The sequence below is a fragment of the Aspergillus japonicus genome (genome assembly GCF_003184785.1).
Source record: "Aspergillus japonicus CBS 114.51 unplaced genomic scaffold BO86scaffold_74, whole genome shotgun sequence".
Lineage (NCBI taxonomy): Eukaryota > Fungi > Ascomycota > Eurotiomycetes > Eurotiales > Aspergillaceae > Aspergillus > Aspergillus japonicus.
The window spans coordinates 132,390-147,781 of NW_020291711.1; the positions used below are offsets into that span (position 1 = coordinate 132,390).

At 52.9% G+C, this 15,392-nt stretch overlaps 5 protein-coding genes across 5 annotated transcripts; 3 read left to right on the forward strand and 2 right to left on the reverse strand.

The window, feature by feature from the left end:
• The first annotated feature begins 329 nt into the window (after positions 1-329).
• BO86DRAFT_392689 (citrin) lies at positions 330-3,430 on the forward strand. The gene is made up of 4 exons (XM_025672860.1): positions 330-842; positions 962-2,164; positions 2,228-2,390; positions 2,454-3,430. Exons 1-4 carry the CDS (start codon positions 663-665, stop codon positions 3,005-3,007), a joined length of 2,100 nt encoding a protein of 699 aa, XP_025523318.1. The 5' UTR covers positions 330-662; the 3' UTR covers positions 3,008-3,430.
• Positions 3,431-4,023: 593 nt separating this feature from the next.
• BO86DRAFT_294648 (DUF5321 domain-containing protein) lies at positions 4,024-4,672 on the reverse strand (the record flags this gene model as incomplete). Its single annotated transcript, XM_025667400.1, has 2 exons — positions 4,024-4,217; positions 4,318-4,672. Coding segments are annotated over 2 exons (549 nt in total), but the record flags the coding sequence as incomplete, so codon positions are not given.
• Positions 4,673-5,096: 424 nt separating this feature from the next.
• On the forward strand, positions 5,097-11,541 carry BO86DRAFT_392691 (C50 family peptidase). Its single transcript, XM_025672861.1, has one exon. The coding sequence runs from the start codon at positions 5,155-5,157 to the stop codon at positions 11,419-11,421; it is 6,267 nt and encodes a 2,088-aa protein (XP_025523320.1). The 5' UTR covers positions 5,097-5,154; the 3' UTR covers positions 11,422-11,541.
• Positions 11,542-11,854: 313 nt separating this feature from the next.
• BO86DRAFT_392692 (S-formylglutathione hydrolase) lies at positions 11,855-13,427 on the forward strand. Its single transcript, XM_025672862.1, has 4 exons — positions 11,855-12,241; positions 12,324-12,544; positions 12,664-12,861; positions 13,006-13,427. Exons 1-4 carry the CDS (start codon positions 11,977-11,979, stop codon positions 13,189-13,191), a joined length of 870 nt encoding a protein of 289 aa, XP_025523321.1. The 5' UTR covers positions 11,855-11,976; the 3' UTR covers positions 13,192-13,427.
• A 97-nt stretch (positions 13,428-13,524) lies between these two features.
• Positions 13,525-15,202, reverse strand: BO86DRAFT_370864 (uncharacterized protein; the record flags this gene model as incomplete). The annotated part of the gene is made up of 5 exons (XM_025670297.1): positions 13,525-14,393; positions 14,437-14,770; positions 14,821-14,868; positions 14,928-15,062; positions 15,128-15,202. 5 exons carry the CDS (start codon positions 15,200-15,202, stop codon positions 13,543-13,545), a joined length of 1,443 nt encoding a protein of 480 aa, XP_025523322.1. The 3' UTR covers positions 13,525-13,542.
• Positions 15,203-15,392: the final 190 nt, after the last annotated feature.

The window sequence follows — 15,392 nt, forward strand, 5'->3', positions numbered from 1 at the left end:
CCAGCTGACCCGCGCTCGGCCTCAACTCCGATGGCACCCCCAAAACAAACAGACATAGAGGGAGAGGGAGGTTAAAGGCCTCATCGGTCCGGTTAATTACTAGATAACACGCATTAGACCAGAGGCGGTGAGGACTGCTGATGAGCGATTCGTCACTAGATGTTGTGAATTTGTGAGTAGCCCAAAGTCAGCAGAGTCTTTTATCCGATAACTAGTCAGTAATAAAAGCATGCATGAACAAAAAAGGAACTATGGGGGAGAAAGAGGAGAGAAAAAAAACGCAATGAAACAACTGTAAACACTAGACACTAGACACTAGACATTAGATAGAAAGGCTTTGCTTACTTCTTCTCCAACTTCTCATCCACAGTTTCCAGCTGTCACATCTATGATTCACACTCCAGATTCAGCATACTAACTGATCGATCAACCACTGTTTGGGCTTTGGAGCCTTTCCTCCCCCCGTTATTTTTGTCTGGCCTCCCCGTCTCCACTCACTTTTCTTATCCCCAGCCCCTTCTTCCTCCGACTTCTCCCTCCACCACCTGGGTTGATCACCCTCTTGCCGTTCAGTTTCTTTGTTGTCTTAGTCGGCGCATTCTCTCTTTTGGGATTTGAATCGATTGTTTTTGGTTTCACTTCTGTCTCTTTTGCATTTCACAATGACCAGCGTGAAGGACGCAGTCAAGGAGTCCTTGGTCGGCAGCTCCTCGGAGCCTCAGCCGTCGCAGCAGATCAAGAGTCATTTCCTGCGCCATGCACGCAAAGATGAGGCATCAGGAGATCTTTACATGTCGGAGGACGACTTCATCGACGCGATCGCTCCCAAGCACGAGGACTATGTAAGTGAACCAAATCTCTCCGCGCATTCTGTTTGTTGTGAGCCGTCGCTCTATGTGTCATACGACTAGCCGTGATCCGACCTGTGGCTAATTGACGGATTTTCTTCGTGAAACCACAGCACAAGATTAAACGCGAACACTATGGGATCTTGTTTCTTGTTGCCGACAGGCGGAGAACCGGAAAGCTCACTCTCGCCGATTGGGCTACCTTCGAGAACCTCCTGGGCAAACCGGACGCCGAGTATGAAATCGCCTTCCGCCTCTTTGACACAGAAGGAACTGGCTCGGTGAAATGGGAGAACTTCCAGCAACTGTACAACCTGAACAAGACTAGCGACAGCATACCTTTCGATTGGAACTCAGAATGGGCCTCCCTGTACACCGGACGGACAAAGACCAGACATGATATGACGTATCCCCAATTCGCTCAGATGCTTCGCGGTCTGCAGGGCGAGCGCATCAGACAGGCCTTCCACGTGTTTGACAAGGACGGTGATGGTTACATTGAACCTGAGGACTTCCAGCGTATCATTCTTGAGACGTCGAAACACAAGCTGTCCGACTATGTTCTCGAGAATCTCCCCAGTTTGTGCAACATCTCGACTGGCACAAAGATCTCCTATGCCACTGTCCGTGCTTTCCAGAACATCATGCGCGAAATGGATATGATCGATGTCATTGTTCGCGAAGCGACCAAGAAGACCACCGATGGCAAAATCACGCGCGCTGATTTCCTTAACGAGGCTGCCCGCGTCACTCGCTTCTCTCTGTTCACTCCAATGGAAGCTGATATCTTGTTCCACTTTGCTGGACTGGACGCGCCTTCTGGACGGCTTTCGCAGAAAGACTTTGCCAAGGTTATTGATGCTTCATGGCGCATGCCCTTCGCGGTTGCTGGTCAGGCAGCAACGATCGCCTCGGACAAGGCTCATCAGGTGGCTGACAAGACCAAGTCGGTCCTGCATAGCGTGCTCGAGTCTGTGCACCATTTCGCACTCGGCAGTCTTGCGGGTGCCTTCGGTGCCTTCATGGTTTACCCCATTGACCTGGTGAAGACTCGCATGCAGAATCAGCGATCAACCCGTGTGGGAGAGAGATTGTACAACAACTCGATCGACTGTGCCAGGAAAGTTATTCGGAACGAGGGTTTCCTTGGATTGTATTCTGGTGTCATCCCTCAACTGATTGGTGTTGCTCCCGAAAAAGCCATCAAACTCACGGTCAATGATCTTGTTCGTGGCCATTTCACCAACAAGGAGAATGGAAAGATCTGGACCGGACACGAGATCCTGGCCGGTGGTACTGCAGGAGCCTGTCAAGTTGTAAGTTCCCGCTCTCCCAGCAAGTAAGCTATTTTGATCAGTGGGCTAAACGATTTCTTTCAGATTTTCACCAATCCCCTGGAGATCGTCAAGATTCGTCTTCAAGTTCAAGGTGAAATTGCCAAGTCCGTCGAGGGGGCTCCGCGTCGCTCTGCCCTCTGGATCGTGAAGAACCTGGGTCTGGTTGGTTTGTACAAGGGTGCAAGTGCCTGCCTGCTTCGCGATGGTAAGTGATTTCAAGCAGTGCCTTCTCCTTCTCGATCCGCTAGTGCTGACCTCGACACTCCAGTTCCCTTCTCCGCAATCTACTTCCCGACATACGCTCATCTCAAGTCCGACTTCTTTGGGGAATCCCAGACCAACAAGCTTGGTGTTCTGCAATTGTTGACTGCCGGTGCCATTGCTGGTATGCCTGCTGCTTATCTCACTACGCCTTGCGATGTCATCAAGACCCGCTTGCAGGTGGAAGCCCGTAAGGGTGAAGTCGGATACACTGGCCTCCGTCACTGCGCCGCCACCGTCTGGAAGGAAGAAGGCTTCAAGGCCTTCTTCAAGGGTGGCCCTGCCCGTATCCTTCGTTCATCCCCGCAGTTTGGTTTCACATTGGCTGCATATGAGGTTCTCCAAAAGTTGCTTCCCATGCCCGGCGATCACGAGGAGGTCTCGCCCGCTGGACAAGTCGAACCCGGCGTCGGTCTGACCACGGCCAAGGCACCGCTTCCTTACCTCCGATCCAGAAACGCTCTTAAATTGATCTTGGACCTCGACGAGAACATCGGCCGCGTTCGGGTCCCCACCGCAGAGCGCTGGCCCAAGTTTCTGCAACAATCCCAGCAACAATAGACACGTACGACCTTTGTTTACATAGCGATGATTGGCTTTCTCTTTCTAATTTCCCCTTTGTCCTGAATGAAAATAGTGTTTGTTTCCCCCCGTTCCATTGCAGCCCTTTCCGTTGTCACTGGATCTTTTCTTGGCCTGGCTGGGGCAAAGACCACTTCTTGTTGATTTCCCCAAGTCCTATGTCCACACCACTACATGTAACAAAAGCAGATAGACTCGAGAGGAGATTCTTGCTACCAGACTGCCGTTTGGGTATCTAGACTTTTATCTTATTGCCCTCGCCAACTTCAGCAGTCCTTCAGTGATTTCACATCTGTTCAGTTTGTTCATCTTTCCACATACATAGGTGGGCGTCACATATCGGTGTACAGGTACCTGATTTGGCCATCTCTATCTTGAAGAATCAATCAACTAGAAGTTTCGAGAATACATCCTGATCATACTGCCTCATGGAGATTATCCATTTTCGGCTATGGCATTTTGACCACCCGAGTTTACCTGCAATGGGATAAGGGGGTATATGGTAGGTTAGATACATGTTTGTCCTGACTGCGGACTATAAGTACAGGGAATTGCGCATAAAAACAGGTCTCTAGCTCGCTGGTGGGACATTTGAGGGTACCCGACCACAAGAATTGTGGCTATGGTGGCATGGGGGTGATATCACTAAGGAAACTCAGCACAGGAAGACTAAACATCCCTTTCTCGGTCTGTATTTATACATAGGTCGTGCGGGATTGACCCCAGGTATGTGTCGGGTGTAAGTGCAGGCGAAAATATCATCAAGGGCTTGCTTATCAAGACACGGATCAAATCTACCTGCATTACAGATGTCAGCCACGGCATAGTTAAACGTAGATCATGAACCTACACATCCTTCAACCATACTGAGAGTGATTCAGGCAAGCTTTATCGTCACAAGACCACCGTTGCAGAAAACCCACGTCATGCCACGGGTGAAATATTGGTGTGCGGCGACCTTGCCTTGCATCAGTCTTTCTATCGACACAAGCTCTTCAGAAAAAGTTGAGTTTCCGTTTCGTCTCCGAGTTTGCTGCCGGTTCAGCATTTGTAGGAGTCTCAGCAGGTATGACCGGATCCTTTGCGACAGGCTTAACGGCCTCTTCCTTCGCCTTCTGGGGTGTTTGAGCGGAGGGTGTGGTGGATTTGCGATGCCACAGAGAGTCTTCATCCTCAATCTCCCGGAGAACTATAGAGCGAACAATCAATCAAGTTAGCCGATGCCGACAGCTTCCCTTCCTCGAAGAAGGGGGGGGGGGAACATCAACACAAAAAAGTGAGTAACCAACCTTCCTCCCACTCGCGCTCCTTGGCCTCATTGCCCGTTCCCAGAAGCTTCTCCACGTCCACCACCTCCCCGTTATTGACCTTCTCGATCACCTCCCGCAGGAGCCGGATCTTCGCATCGGTCGACCGGCTGTACGCGGCGTAGTCGTTCTTGAGCGCGATCATGCGGATGGCCTGCGAGCCGATGAGGATGAAGATGATGATGTAGAAGCTGGCGGGGTTCCATTCCTTCGACTTGGGCGTGTAGGGCTTGCCTTTGCCGGTGAAGCGGTTGCGGATGAATGCTGGAATGAACGTGGTCCATACGTCGGCGTGCGCGAACCGGGGGATGAATCGCGAGGTGCCGCTGGAATAACGGCGGCTTTCTACTAGTAGTTGTGATGACGGGGACGACGGGAATCGGATCTGCGCAGCTGGTGGTCTGCGGATGGGGTGGGTTCTGGTTGTCGTTCGGAGGGCGAGTCGAGCGGGATTCATAGTTATTGAGGCCATGGCTCGAGTGAGATGTGTCTTGTGACAGCAAAATTTTGACAAGGTCAATTCGGTCTAAGTTACTGGGCGATTCCGTTGGAATTCTATCCAAAGTCCCGGGTACCATGTGCTCGATGCCTCAGGCCCCCAGTTGACAATCGGCGGGCACGAAGTACACGCTAGTCCTGTTTAAGGATGGTGGAGGAGGTTGTTGCTGCGACAACGCGGGTTTGCTTGGCTTGCCCGTTCGGATGTCATAACCACATCGGACTGAGGGCCTGGCTCGATCTTCCATCTTCGACTGACAGACGCCAATTCCGCAGACAACATTGTCTGCAGAACACTCCCCATCCCCCTCCCCGCCAGTCATGACGGTTGCAACACTTCTTCCTGATTCCACCTTGGAATCAGTGAAGTTGGCCGTCCGCTCCAGCTCGACATGCTCGACGGCCACCGTGCAATCCCTCCAAACACTCCTCCGCGGGGCCTCGAAAGCGCCCACAGACGCGGAGCCCACCACAGTGAGACGAGCGGCGCGAACAACAAAAGCCTCGACGACGACTACTACGATTACGAGGACAAAGTCAACGAGGGGGACAAGGACGAAAGTTTCTGCGGCGGAAGCAGCAATGAACACAGTGGTGGAACAAGATGCTGCACGTATATCGAACCAGGAGAAGCTTGTTCTGGCCACCGAGGTATTCAACACGACACTCAAGACCCTCTCGGAGGCTCTGAAACTCAACTCCAGCACAAAACGAGAGGATTCTCGCGCGTCGACGCCACGCGATTCTGCCTCTCTTACCCGCGGCGTCACGAAATCACCTCGGAAAACGAATGCGACCGCTCTTGAAAATGGTATCCCCGCCGTGGCTGCCTGTGCGGCCGCATCGTTAGCCTGTCTGAGGACTCTGAAGAGTGACCAGGTTGATGGGGGTCTGAACATGCAGCTTGAACAGGGTTCTTGTATTCTGGCGGGAAGGCTTCTGTCGCTTGGGCTTAACGACATGGCATACAAAGAACTGCGGGGTCTGAAGAAGAGAACACAACAAACTCTGGAACCCCAGGACTCGAATGGAAAGAAAGCACCTAGCCGGAAAGGAAGCCCCGCGGAGTCAGAAGAAGAAGCAGTCAAAGAGAAGATGTCTGATCTGCTTAGCTTCCCCGCCCCAGGTCAGATGCGACCGTTGCTTGGATTGCTGGTAACTTTTCAGTCGAATGCCCTGCGACTCATTTTAAACGAAAAGAAACCCACAACTATTCAGAACTTGGCTCCTTCGCTGCAGCTATCAGATCCCAGCAGCCCAGCGAATATCATCCTAGCCGCCCTCGAGTCTGGAGCGCTGACTGCCGAAAAAGCCGCGATACAACTCCAATTACTGTCCAACACCGTGTTGTCCCTATCCTCCACTACTACTCAGACCTCCAGCAAGTTGAAGCCAATGACATCTTTGAGTCTGCAATTGTTATCCCTCGAAATTCGCTGCATGTCCTGGAAAATCTCGGGGCATGTTTGCGATGACGCAAGAGAAATGTGGGATCCGATGGCTCGGTATTTGGCTAGCTTCATTCACCAGAACAAAGGCGTGACCAAGACGGAGTTTGCGACTCTGTACAAGCACATTGTCCGTCTTCAGTCGGCTTTCACTAGCGTTCAGAAAAGGTCAACTGCGAGTGTCAAGGACAATGTGTCTGTCGCAAGGATAGCAGCGATTCTTGGACAGTTTGCCCAAGATGCGGGGTGCTTTGAGGAGGCTCTGAAGCTATTCACCGAGTCCATAACCCCACTGTTCAATGGTCAATGCCTTGCCTTGGCTACGGTCCGCTGCAAAATCGCGTCTCTCCACTTTCAAGCTATCATGCATTCGGCCAAATTCACGGCTGCTGCTCTGCCCGGTGTGATCACGGACGCGACGAATGTTCTGTGTCTGTCTCTCAAAGGAAGTTCAAACGATCTTGATGAACTTCTAGTCGAAGCAGCAAAGCTCAAGAAGGCAGCGATGAACTGGTTTGGAGATGTGATGTCAAAAGAGAAGAATAAAGGTGAGGAGCAGAACGATGTTTGCGCTAAGATCCTGGAATATCTTAACGGGTTTATACGCTTCTTGCGCCGATACATTGGGCGCAAGCCGACGGAAGAAGACCCGAAGGAGATCGAGTCGTTTGATAGGCGTGTCGCTGCATCCCAAAATATTGCGCTCGCGGCTGTGGACTCTGTCCTCGCGGTCGGAAGATTGTCTATCACGTCCGGCAGGCCCTTATGGGAAGATATTCAACCGACCTTACTCGACTGCCAGCGACTACTCGTGATAATAGAACCTCAGGGGGAGAAGCAGCCCGGCTCTCCAGTCGTTGAAAGTGTCGGTAATGCATTCGTCAAACTGTCGAATATGTTTTGGTCTCGGTATGTGAAGGAGAAAGAGTCTGGTCAAGGGTATCGTGAGCTTCTGCCCATCTTGAAGCAATCCGCGACCTTATTGTCAAATTGCTCGCCTTCGCAACGTGTTGCTGGGTTCGCACCCCTCAAGTATGAGCGACTAGCACACACATATCTGGAAGGGGGATATGCTCGTGAATCAGAACAGGCGTTCCACAAGTCGATCTTCGAACACATACATACTGGCACGCTCGACCAAGTGATCTCATCTACGGTTGGGTGCTTTCCTCACAAAATGTGCCAGGATCCTAAAAGCAATGGATTCATGCTTGGCCGCGTTCTGTATGCCCTTCTGAAATTGAACCTCAGATCCAAGAAGTCGAAAACGCACGGCTTCTTCGATGACGACAGCCTGGATCTGAGCCAAAGAGGCCATTTGATGGAGTGGCAACTGGGGGTGTTGGCTGAATTTCCCGCCAATGCTTGCTCCGACGAGGCCTTCCGATCGACTTTTACCTTGCTTATCACTCAGATCTTCAACTTGTACTCTTTTGATACCCACACCATTCGTCTTCTGCGCGTTGTTCTTACAATTCTTCGCTTCTCTTTGGAGCATCCGGGTTTGATGGACTCGAAATTGCTATCAAGTGTCATTGACGTCGGCCTCCAATGCATTGACCAGGAGGACGTCGGCGAGGACTCCGACCTTGGTTCTCTATGGTTACATCTCAAAAACTCGGTTCAACTTACACTCGGCCTCCATGAGGGTAACCTTTTACCTTCAACCCTGGAGTCAGTTCTTTCGTCATGGAGTGCAATGCTGCGAGACTGCGGAGACTTGGAGTCTCTTCTTCTGAAAATCGGCGACCTCGACCACTATCTACTTCAGATGAGGGCGATAGTTGACTACACCGAGATTCACGGGCTCTGGAAGCTGCAGCTCTCTGCACTTGAATTGGTGCTAAAGACCACGGAGCTTCAAGAATCGGGTGATTTTTCTGAAGCAATTATTGTCCTATCACGGCTTGTGCTCCAATACAGTCGACTTGGCTTCTGCACGAAAGCCAGCGCTCTCTTGAAGCGGGCGGAGCAGTATCTCACTCATTCCAATACCACATGCTTGGCGATCTTGTCGTACCGACTGGCACACGTCGGCTACCTCCTCGAAACTGGCGATATCAACCAAGCGGCGACCGTGCTCGCCAAAGCCAGAGCTTTGTACGAGAAGTACCAGAAGAAGGAAGATCTGAACAGCTGTTCCACGTTGTCCAAGATTCTCTGGGAGCGGCTTGTTGCTGACGCAGCCTTCATGAGCTCTCGGCTGTCTTTCGCTCAGGGATCGGTCAATGATGCTCTCTTTTTTGCCAAGCTTTCTGTCCGGTTGAATTGCAGAATTTGGGCCAAGATTGAGAAGCTTTCTCAGAAGAAACAAGACAAGATGCTTCAGGCTAACGATAATTCTGAACTTGAGACTGTGGTGGAAGGAATGGCAAAGCTCGAGGTTGCGCAAGCAGCTCCCGTGCCGAATCCTGTCTATTCCCAGGGTGCCCCTTTCTGGCCTCATATTGGCTCCCATCATACCGCCCTGCTGAATCTGGCAAGTCTCTCAGCACACCACGGTCTATTTCAGGATGCTATATATTACGGAGAACAAGCTCTCAAGATCAACAAATCTCTGAATGCGAATGTCCGTCTCATTGCATCTCAGGCACAGCTTGGGTCCCACTGGATCTTCGGGGGTCACCTCTCTGAGGGGCAGGAACTGCTCGAGGCGGCGGAGTCTCTTTCCAAGCAACTCGAAAGCAGTGTGGAACTCGTCTCGCTTCAAGTTGGCCTTGCTTCTCTTTACAGGGCACAGGGCCGTTATATTGACGAGCAGCATGCTCTTCTCGAGGCTGATCGCTTGATGACTCAAGTGGCTGGTCCTGATGGATTGGATGCCTCTGCAACAATCCCGAATCTTGAAGACCAGATGAAGAAGTTGCAACTCCAGGGAACGGCCAGGAAAACACGTCAACGTGCCGCCACAACAACAACCACAACACGCAGGACTCGCGCAGCGACGGTGTCCGCTTCAAATGCATCCAAGGCTACAGAGACACTAGCCACACCAAGCCAGTCCGAGTCCGAGTCTACTTCCTTGTCGCATCTGCGAAGCGAGATTCTTCGTCAGCAAGCAGCCTGTTTACGCACGCTTCGCGACTTCGAGAAAGCATCAATGACCCTCCACAATGCCCGCAAGTTTGCGACGTCTCGGGACAGTCAGATATCTTTGCAGATTGGCGAGAGTGAGCATCTGCTTGCGGATGCCATTCGGCATTTTGCCACACATGCAGTTTACTGTGTTCTCCCAGAATCGACCATCTCCCTGCCATCCCTCCAGTCCCCAAGCAAGGTCCCCAGCAAGTCAAGCACTAGTAAGCCATCATCCACACGGAAGACAAGAGCTCCAGCTCGTACGCCAGCAAGAAGCACGAGGGCTAAATCCGCCAAGCCGACTGAGGACTTCTCCGTAATGTTGTCCAAAGCCGGGGAGAGCCTAAACGCAATCTTTCCCACCGCCACGACATTAGGATCTACTCTTGATAGTCACGCAGCTTCTCGCCTGATGAGCCGTATCTCCATGCTCTCTCATGTCACTGTACCGGAGAGCTCGGGCTTATTGTCTCAGTCTCCAGCAAACATGAACGAAATAGGCCGCATAGGTGCCTTTACGCGTGAACGAGCTGCCATCAGTCTCGATAAGCAGTTAGCAAACTACTGCGACCCTCTGCTTTGGCCAAGTGCTGAAGCAAAGGCCAAGCTTGAAGAGGATCTTTACTCGCGTTTCACAGAGGACTACATTGAGATCCTTCCAGAGAATTGGAATGTTCTTTCTCTGTCCCTTAGTGCTGATAGTACTGAATTTGTTGTTTCCAGGCTGCACAAGGGTCGCTCACCCTTCTTGTTGCGACTACCACTCAAACGTGGTTCCGAGGACGATGAGGAAGATCAGTTCACTTTCGAAGATGGGAAGGAAGAAATGAAGGAACTCATCAAGCTGACGAACCAAAGTGCGCATGCCGCTAAGCACCAGAACGACCGGCAATCGAAGAAGGAATGGTGGAAGAACCGTGAAGCCCTGGACCGACGCATGGAGAACCTGCTACAAAACATTGAGAACGTCTGGTTTGGTGGTTTCCGGGGAATCTTCTCTCCCATGCCTCACGAAACCGAATCTTTGGAGAGATTCGCGGCTCTTTTCCAGAATGTCCTAGACAAACACCTACCTTCCCGACAGAAAGGTAGACGCGCCGAGGGCCCACAGTTGACACTACACCCGAACGTTCTGGAATTATTCCTGGGTGTCAAGGATCTAGAGAGTCAGGAAGACCCCGAAGAAACCTTGATGGATCTACTTTACTTTGTTGTGGATATTCTGCAGTTCCAAGGGGAACGCAATGCGTACGACGAGATCGACTTCGATATGATGGTCGTGGAAACTCTGGATGCTCTCAGAGGACATCACGATGCTGTGCGCAACGATCACAAAAGGCGGACACCGAATAGCACAGTGCTGGTTCTCGACAAGTCGCTACATATGTTCCCTTGGGAGTCTCTTCCATGTCTTCAGGGTCTTCCTGTGTGCCGTGTGCCATCCTTGGAATGCCTTCGGGATCGGATCCTGCAGTTCCAGACTGACCGCGCGGGTCGCAAACATGAGTTCGGCATCGATAGCAGGAACGGGACGTATATCCTGAACCCCACTGGTGATCTGCAGACAACCCAGGGAACCTTTGAGAAGGAACTCCTCGGGCTAGAACATTGGAAGGGGATCTCCAAGCGGGAGCCGACCGAAGCCGAATTCAGGCATGGCTTGGAGACCAAGAGTCTATTCCTCTACTTCGGCCACGGCAGTGGTGCACAGTATATCCGAGGCCGAACCATCAAGCGGCTGGAAAGATGCGCCATCACCTTCCTTATGGGCTGTAGCAGTGGCGCTCTGACGGAAGCCGGGGAGTACGAGCCATACGGGACGCCGATGAACTACCTGCACGCGGGGAGCCCGGCTTTGGTGGCTACCCTGTGGGATGTGACGGACAAGGATATTGATCGGTTCGCGAAGAGTACCTTTGACAAGTGGGGCCTCTTTGGTGGCGAGGAGGAGGCGATGGCCTTGGACGAAGCTGTCTGCCAGTCACGACAAGCTTGCGTTTTGAAGTATTTGAATGGGGCTGCGCCTGTGATTTACGGCATCCCTTCGGTGTTTTTGGAGTAAGCCGATGGGGCACTCGGGATGTGATGAATTGGTCTTGATGTTTTTCTTTAAGTGGTGTTGATTAGCCTATTACCCCTGTCATTGCTAGCGTTTCATACATCTGATATCATTCTTTCTGAGTTCTGTCTGGTCACTCGATTGTACGGTCAAGATCCTGCATCAGATTACCCCAGTCACTGCCTTCGATCTTGCAGGAGGATAAAGAGTCCGTGGGGCCTCTCGAACACTCCCCTAATAGAACGTACATGATAGCGGCCGAACCTGCAAAAAGAACGATAAACATACACTCCATCGCCAAGTGTAGACTTGCTATCTGTATAGTAACGATATGTCATGTCCACAAAGGGGAAAATTTCCCGATGCTCCACCGGCGCCCCTCATTTTCCCCTCATCCGCGGAAAACCTAACCCCTCATCGTCATTCCCTTCCCCTCCTTCCCGGTGCGTTCCTGTTTTTTTTTAATACCTCCTCTTCCTTTCCCCTCCCTTCCGAGAAGAAGCTCTCCCTCTGCCTCTGCCTCAGACCCAGACTCGGACCTCAGAAACCAAGTCCAAAATGTCCGTCACCACCAAAGCGACCATCGCCTCCTTCGGCGGCAAGCTCCTCAAGCTCAGCCACGCCGCCACCTCCACCCAGTGCGAGATGTCCTTCAACCTCTACCTCCCGCCGCAGGCCTTCCAGAATGATACCAAAAAGATCCCCGTCCTGCTGTATCTGTCCGGCCTGACCTGCACCGCGGACAATTGCTCCGAGAAGGGCTTCTTCCAGCACGGCGCCAGCAAGAAGGGCATGGCCGTGCTGTATCCCGACACCAGTCCCCGTACGCATGCCCTTGCCCCTGCCCTTGCCCTTTCCGGTGCAATTCCTGTAAACCTGATTGCTAACCCCCCGGGGGGAACAAGGCGGCCTCAATCTCGCCGGCGAAAACGACGCGTGGGACTTCGGCACCGGCGCCGGCTTCTACGTCGACGCCACCCAGGCGCCCTACGACGCCGGCTACAACATGTACACGTACATCACGGAGGAGTTGCCCGCCGTGGTGTTCGGGGCGTTTCCGGTGTTGGATGCGGAGCGCGTCAGTATTACCGGGCATAGTATGGGGGGGCATGGGGCTTTGACGTTGGTGGGTTTTTTTTTTTTTTTTTTTTTTTTTTTTCCGTCGCGTTTACTTGTCCGCTGCTTGGGGAGGGGGAGGGGGAAGGGGAGAGTTGCTTGATACTAACCTTCTACGTGCTGCTTTAGTTCCTCCGCAACCCCGGTAAATACAAGTCCGTTTCGGCGTTCGCGCCGATCTCGAACCCGATCAACTGTCCCTGGGGCCAGAAGGCGTTTGGGGGATATTTTGGGGAGGAGCTGCGGGACACCAAGTGGAAGGAGCATGATGCGACGGAGTTGGTGCGGAAGTGGAAGGGTGGGCCGTTGGATGTGTTGATTGATGTTGTATGTCCCCCCCCCCCGGTTCAACACCGTTTTTTCTTTGGCGTGGGTCTCTGGATGTTGTTGGGGTTTGCTGGTCTGGATTTGGTCGGGGAGGGTTTAGTCTGGGTGGACGCAGAAGCACAGGGCTAATTTCACCGCAACTAGGGCACCGGCGACAACTTCTACAAGCAAGGCCAACTGCTGCCCGAGAACCTGGAGAAGGCCGCCCAGGAGGCCGGCGTCGAGGGCATCAAGGTCCGCTACCAGCCGGACTATGATCACAGTTACTACACGATGGCGACGTTCGCGGACGATCATGTCGAGCATGCTGCCAAGTATTTGTTTGCTTAGTGGGTTTTTCTCTTTTCCTTTGTTTTTGTGGTGGGACTTGGGGCTCAGACTGCGATCTCATGGGTTCACGGAGGGAAGACTCGTGCTGGGGAGGGTTGGGATTGTGTTGTGTTAATGGACTTGTTTCTGACAGGTTTGCGGTTTCGGACTCAAGTGATCGTCGGCCGAGGTCTTCTCTTTGAGGCATTGGAGATGGATGGCATATATGGTAGGTAATATGGGCAGGGAGGATTCACGAAGGGAATCACGTATATAAAATGTTTCAACCGGAGAACCGGAAAAGAGTCACCATAAATCAATAAACTGTTACTGCCAAAAGTACCACTACACCCACTTATCTTTCAAGTCAACCTATTCAACCCGCACAACCACCCGATCCACCCCATGCATCTCCTCCGGGAACCGACACTCCGTCATCTCATGGTCCCGCCACGTCTCCCGCGGACACTGGTGCCCGCACACGCACTTCCGGTTCGTGCACCACAGCCCCTCGCCGCAGACGCTCGTCCGCGAGATGCACCGCAGGTCGTGGAGGTCCTGCGCGCTCGTCAGCCGCCGGCCGTGCGCGTGCGTGCAGCCGTCGCCGTAGCTGCAGTCATCCTGCAGGTGGTACCGGTTGCAGAGCTTGGCCGCGCGGAGGCGCTCGTAGTTCTCTTTGCTGCTCGCGCGGCGGAGGGGGGGGTCGATGCGTTGGTCTTGCGCGTTGAAGTGGATTTTTGGGAGTGGGGGCGTTGAAGAGAAAGAGGGGGAGATGTCGAAGATTATCTGGGATGATGGGTTGGCTGTTGGGAAAGTGGGTGTGGTGGCAGAAGAGGAGGCCGAGGAGGAGGCGGAAGACGAGGGGGTTATCTGGAGGTTCGCTTTCGCGATGGTAGCATAGTCCCGTCGGGGAGGAGACGGGGATGGCGTGCCGCCGGTGGTTGGTAAAGCAATAGCGGCAACGTTGGCGGAAGCGGTTGCAGCGGCGCTGAACGAGGATGCACGAGCGGGGAGCTTCGCAGCCCGGAATACTGCCGGGAATGCGGTTGTTTGGAGTTCAGTGGCTAGCTGTTCCATCTCCCAGGCGAATGGCGCCCCCTCGACCAGGGTGATGCGGTTGCTCCTTCGATGGGAGCCGAGGAGGCGGGCGTAGCCGTTATCCGTGGCAGCACAGAATATGATACGGCGGCAGTGCACGTCGAGGATGTCGCGCTCGAAGGTTGCTTTTTTGTTGTCAGCCAGCCAGTCAGACTAGTTGGGCCTTACATGCAGCAGAAGAGGGCAAGTTGGGGGGTTGCATGCCTCGGATCTTGACATCGGAGCATTCTTTGCCGTTTCCTGCGTCGATGAAATCACACCGGCTATCTTCCATGTTGAAACCCCGGACGAATGGGTCGAGGGTTTCCGACGAGGACAGCACTCTGGCTTCCCGGTAGGCTTTCTCGAGACCGGGCAGGTTGGCGTAGATACACACTCTGTACTGCAGGCCGGGGCTGGCTTGAGGATCAATGTCCCGGATGTAGCGCTCGACGGACTGGAGTAGCAGTCGTGCAGCTCTGCGGCCGCCGTTGTGGCCTTCTTGGATGAGGGCGTCGTTGAACTAACTGTGTCGTTAGCTTACGTAGGTCGTTGGAGAGTCGGTTGGCGTACATTCATACAGTCCCCGTCGACGAGGATAGACACGAAGCTTAGCTTTGCCTGCGTCATTAGTGTCTTCATATAGACCTGCAGTATGTGTGAGTATGTAGGAACACTACCTGATTGTGTCTCAGATCTGCAATCTCCGTCCTGTATTGAGTAAGTTCTTGAATGAAATGGAACCTCTCATTCTCCAGCTTGGTGCATTCGTCGAGGAGAGCAGAGTGAAGCCTCTCGACCTCGAAGAATAGGTCCTATTGACCATTGCATCGTCAGCGATGGCTCCTCTAAAGTCTGAAGGACTATAGTAGAGGCTCACTTGTATCAACCTGTTCTTGCAGTCGTCGACTGCCATCACGCTTCCAACCCGCCTCCTCAGCCCCAGGAGATCCATTGGAACCGGTGGTGGGCATAGGACGCTGGTCAACTCTGTATCCATGATCATTGATGTCGGCCAGATACTCTTTGGTATCACCCGCAGAACTCATTCTCATTCCAGCTTCTTATAACCTGCCTGGAGTGAGCCATCCACAGGGTCTGTGAGCTGTGAGAAGTGACGGGTTGGCCGTATCGTTCCTTGCGGC

Bases quoted from the DNA above. Each gene is read 5' to 3' on its own strand.
- BO86DRAFT_392689 (XM_025672860.1), top strand. From the start codon at position 663: ATGACCAGCGTGAAGGACGCAGTCAAGGAGTCCTTGGTCGGCAGCTCC. The intron at 843-961 runs GTAAGTGAACCA...GTGAAACCACAG, and splicing joins CTCCCAAGCACGAGGACTAT to CACAAGATTAAACGCGAACA. The intron at 2,391-2,453 runs GTAAGTGATTTC...TCGACACTCCAG, and splicing joins TGCCTGCCTGCTTCGCGATG to TTCCCTTCTCCGCAATCTAC.
- BO86DRAFT_392691 (XM_025672861.1), top strand. From the start codon at position 5,155: ATGACGGTTGCAACACTTCTTCCTGATTCCACCTTGGAATCAGTGAAG.
- BO86DRAFT_392692 (XM_025672862.1), top strand. From the start codon at position 11,977: ATGTCCGTCACCACCAAAGCGACCATCGCCTCCTTCGGCGGCAAGCTC. The intron at 12,545-12,663 runs GTGGGTTTTTTT...GTGCTGCTTTAG, and splicing joins GGCATGGGGCTTTGACGTTG to TTCCTCCGCAACCCCGGTAA. The intron at 12,862-13,005 runs GTATGTCCCCCC...CACCGCAACTAG, and splicing joins TGGATGTGTTGATTGATGTT to GGCACCGGCGACAACTTCTA.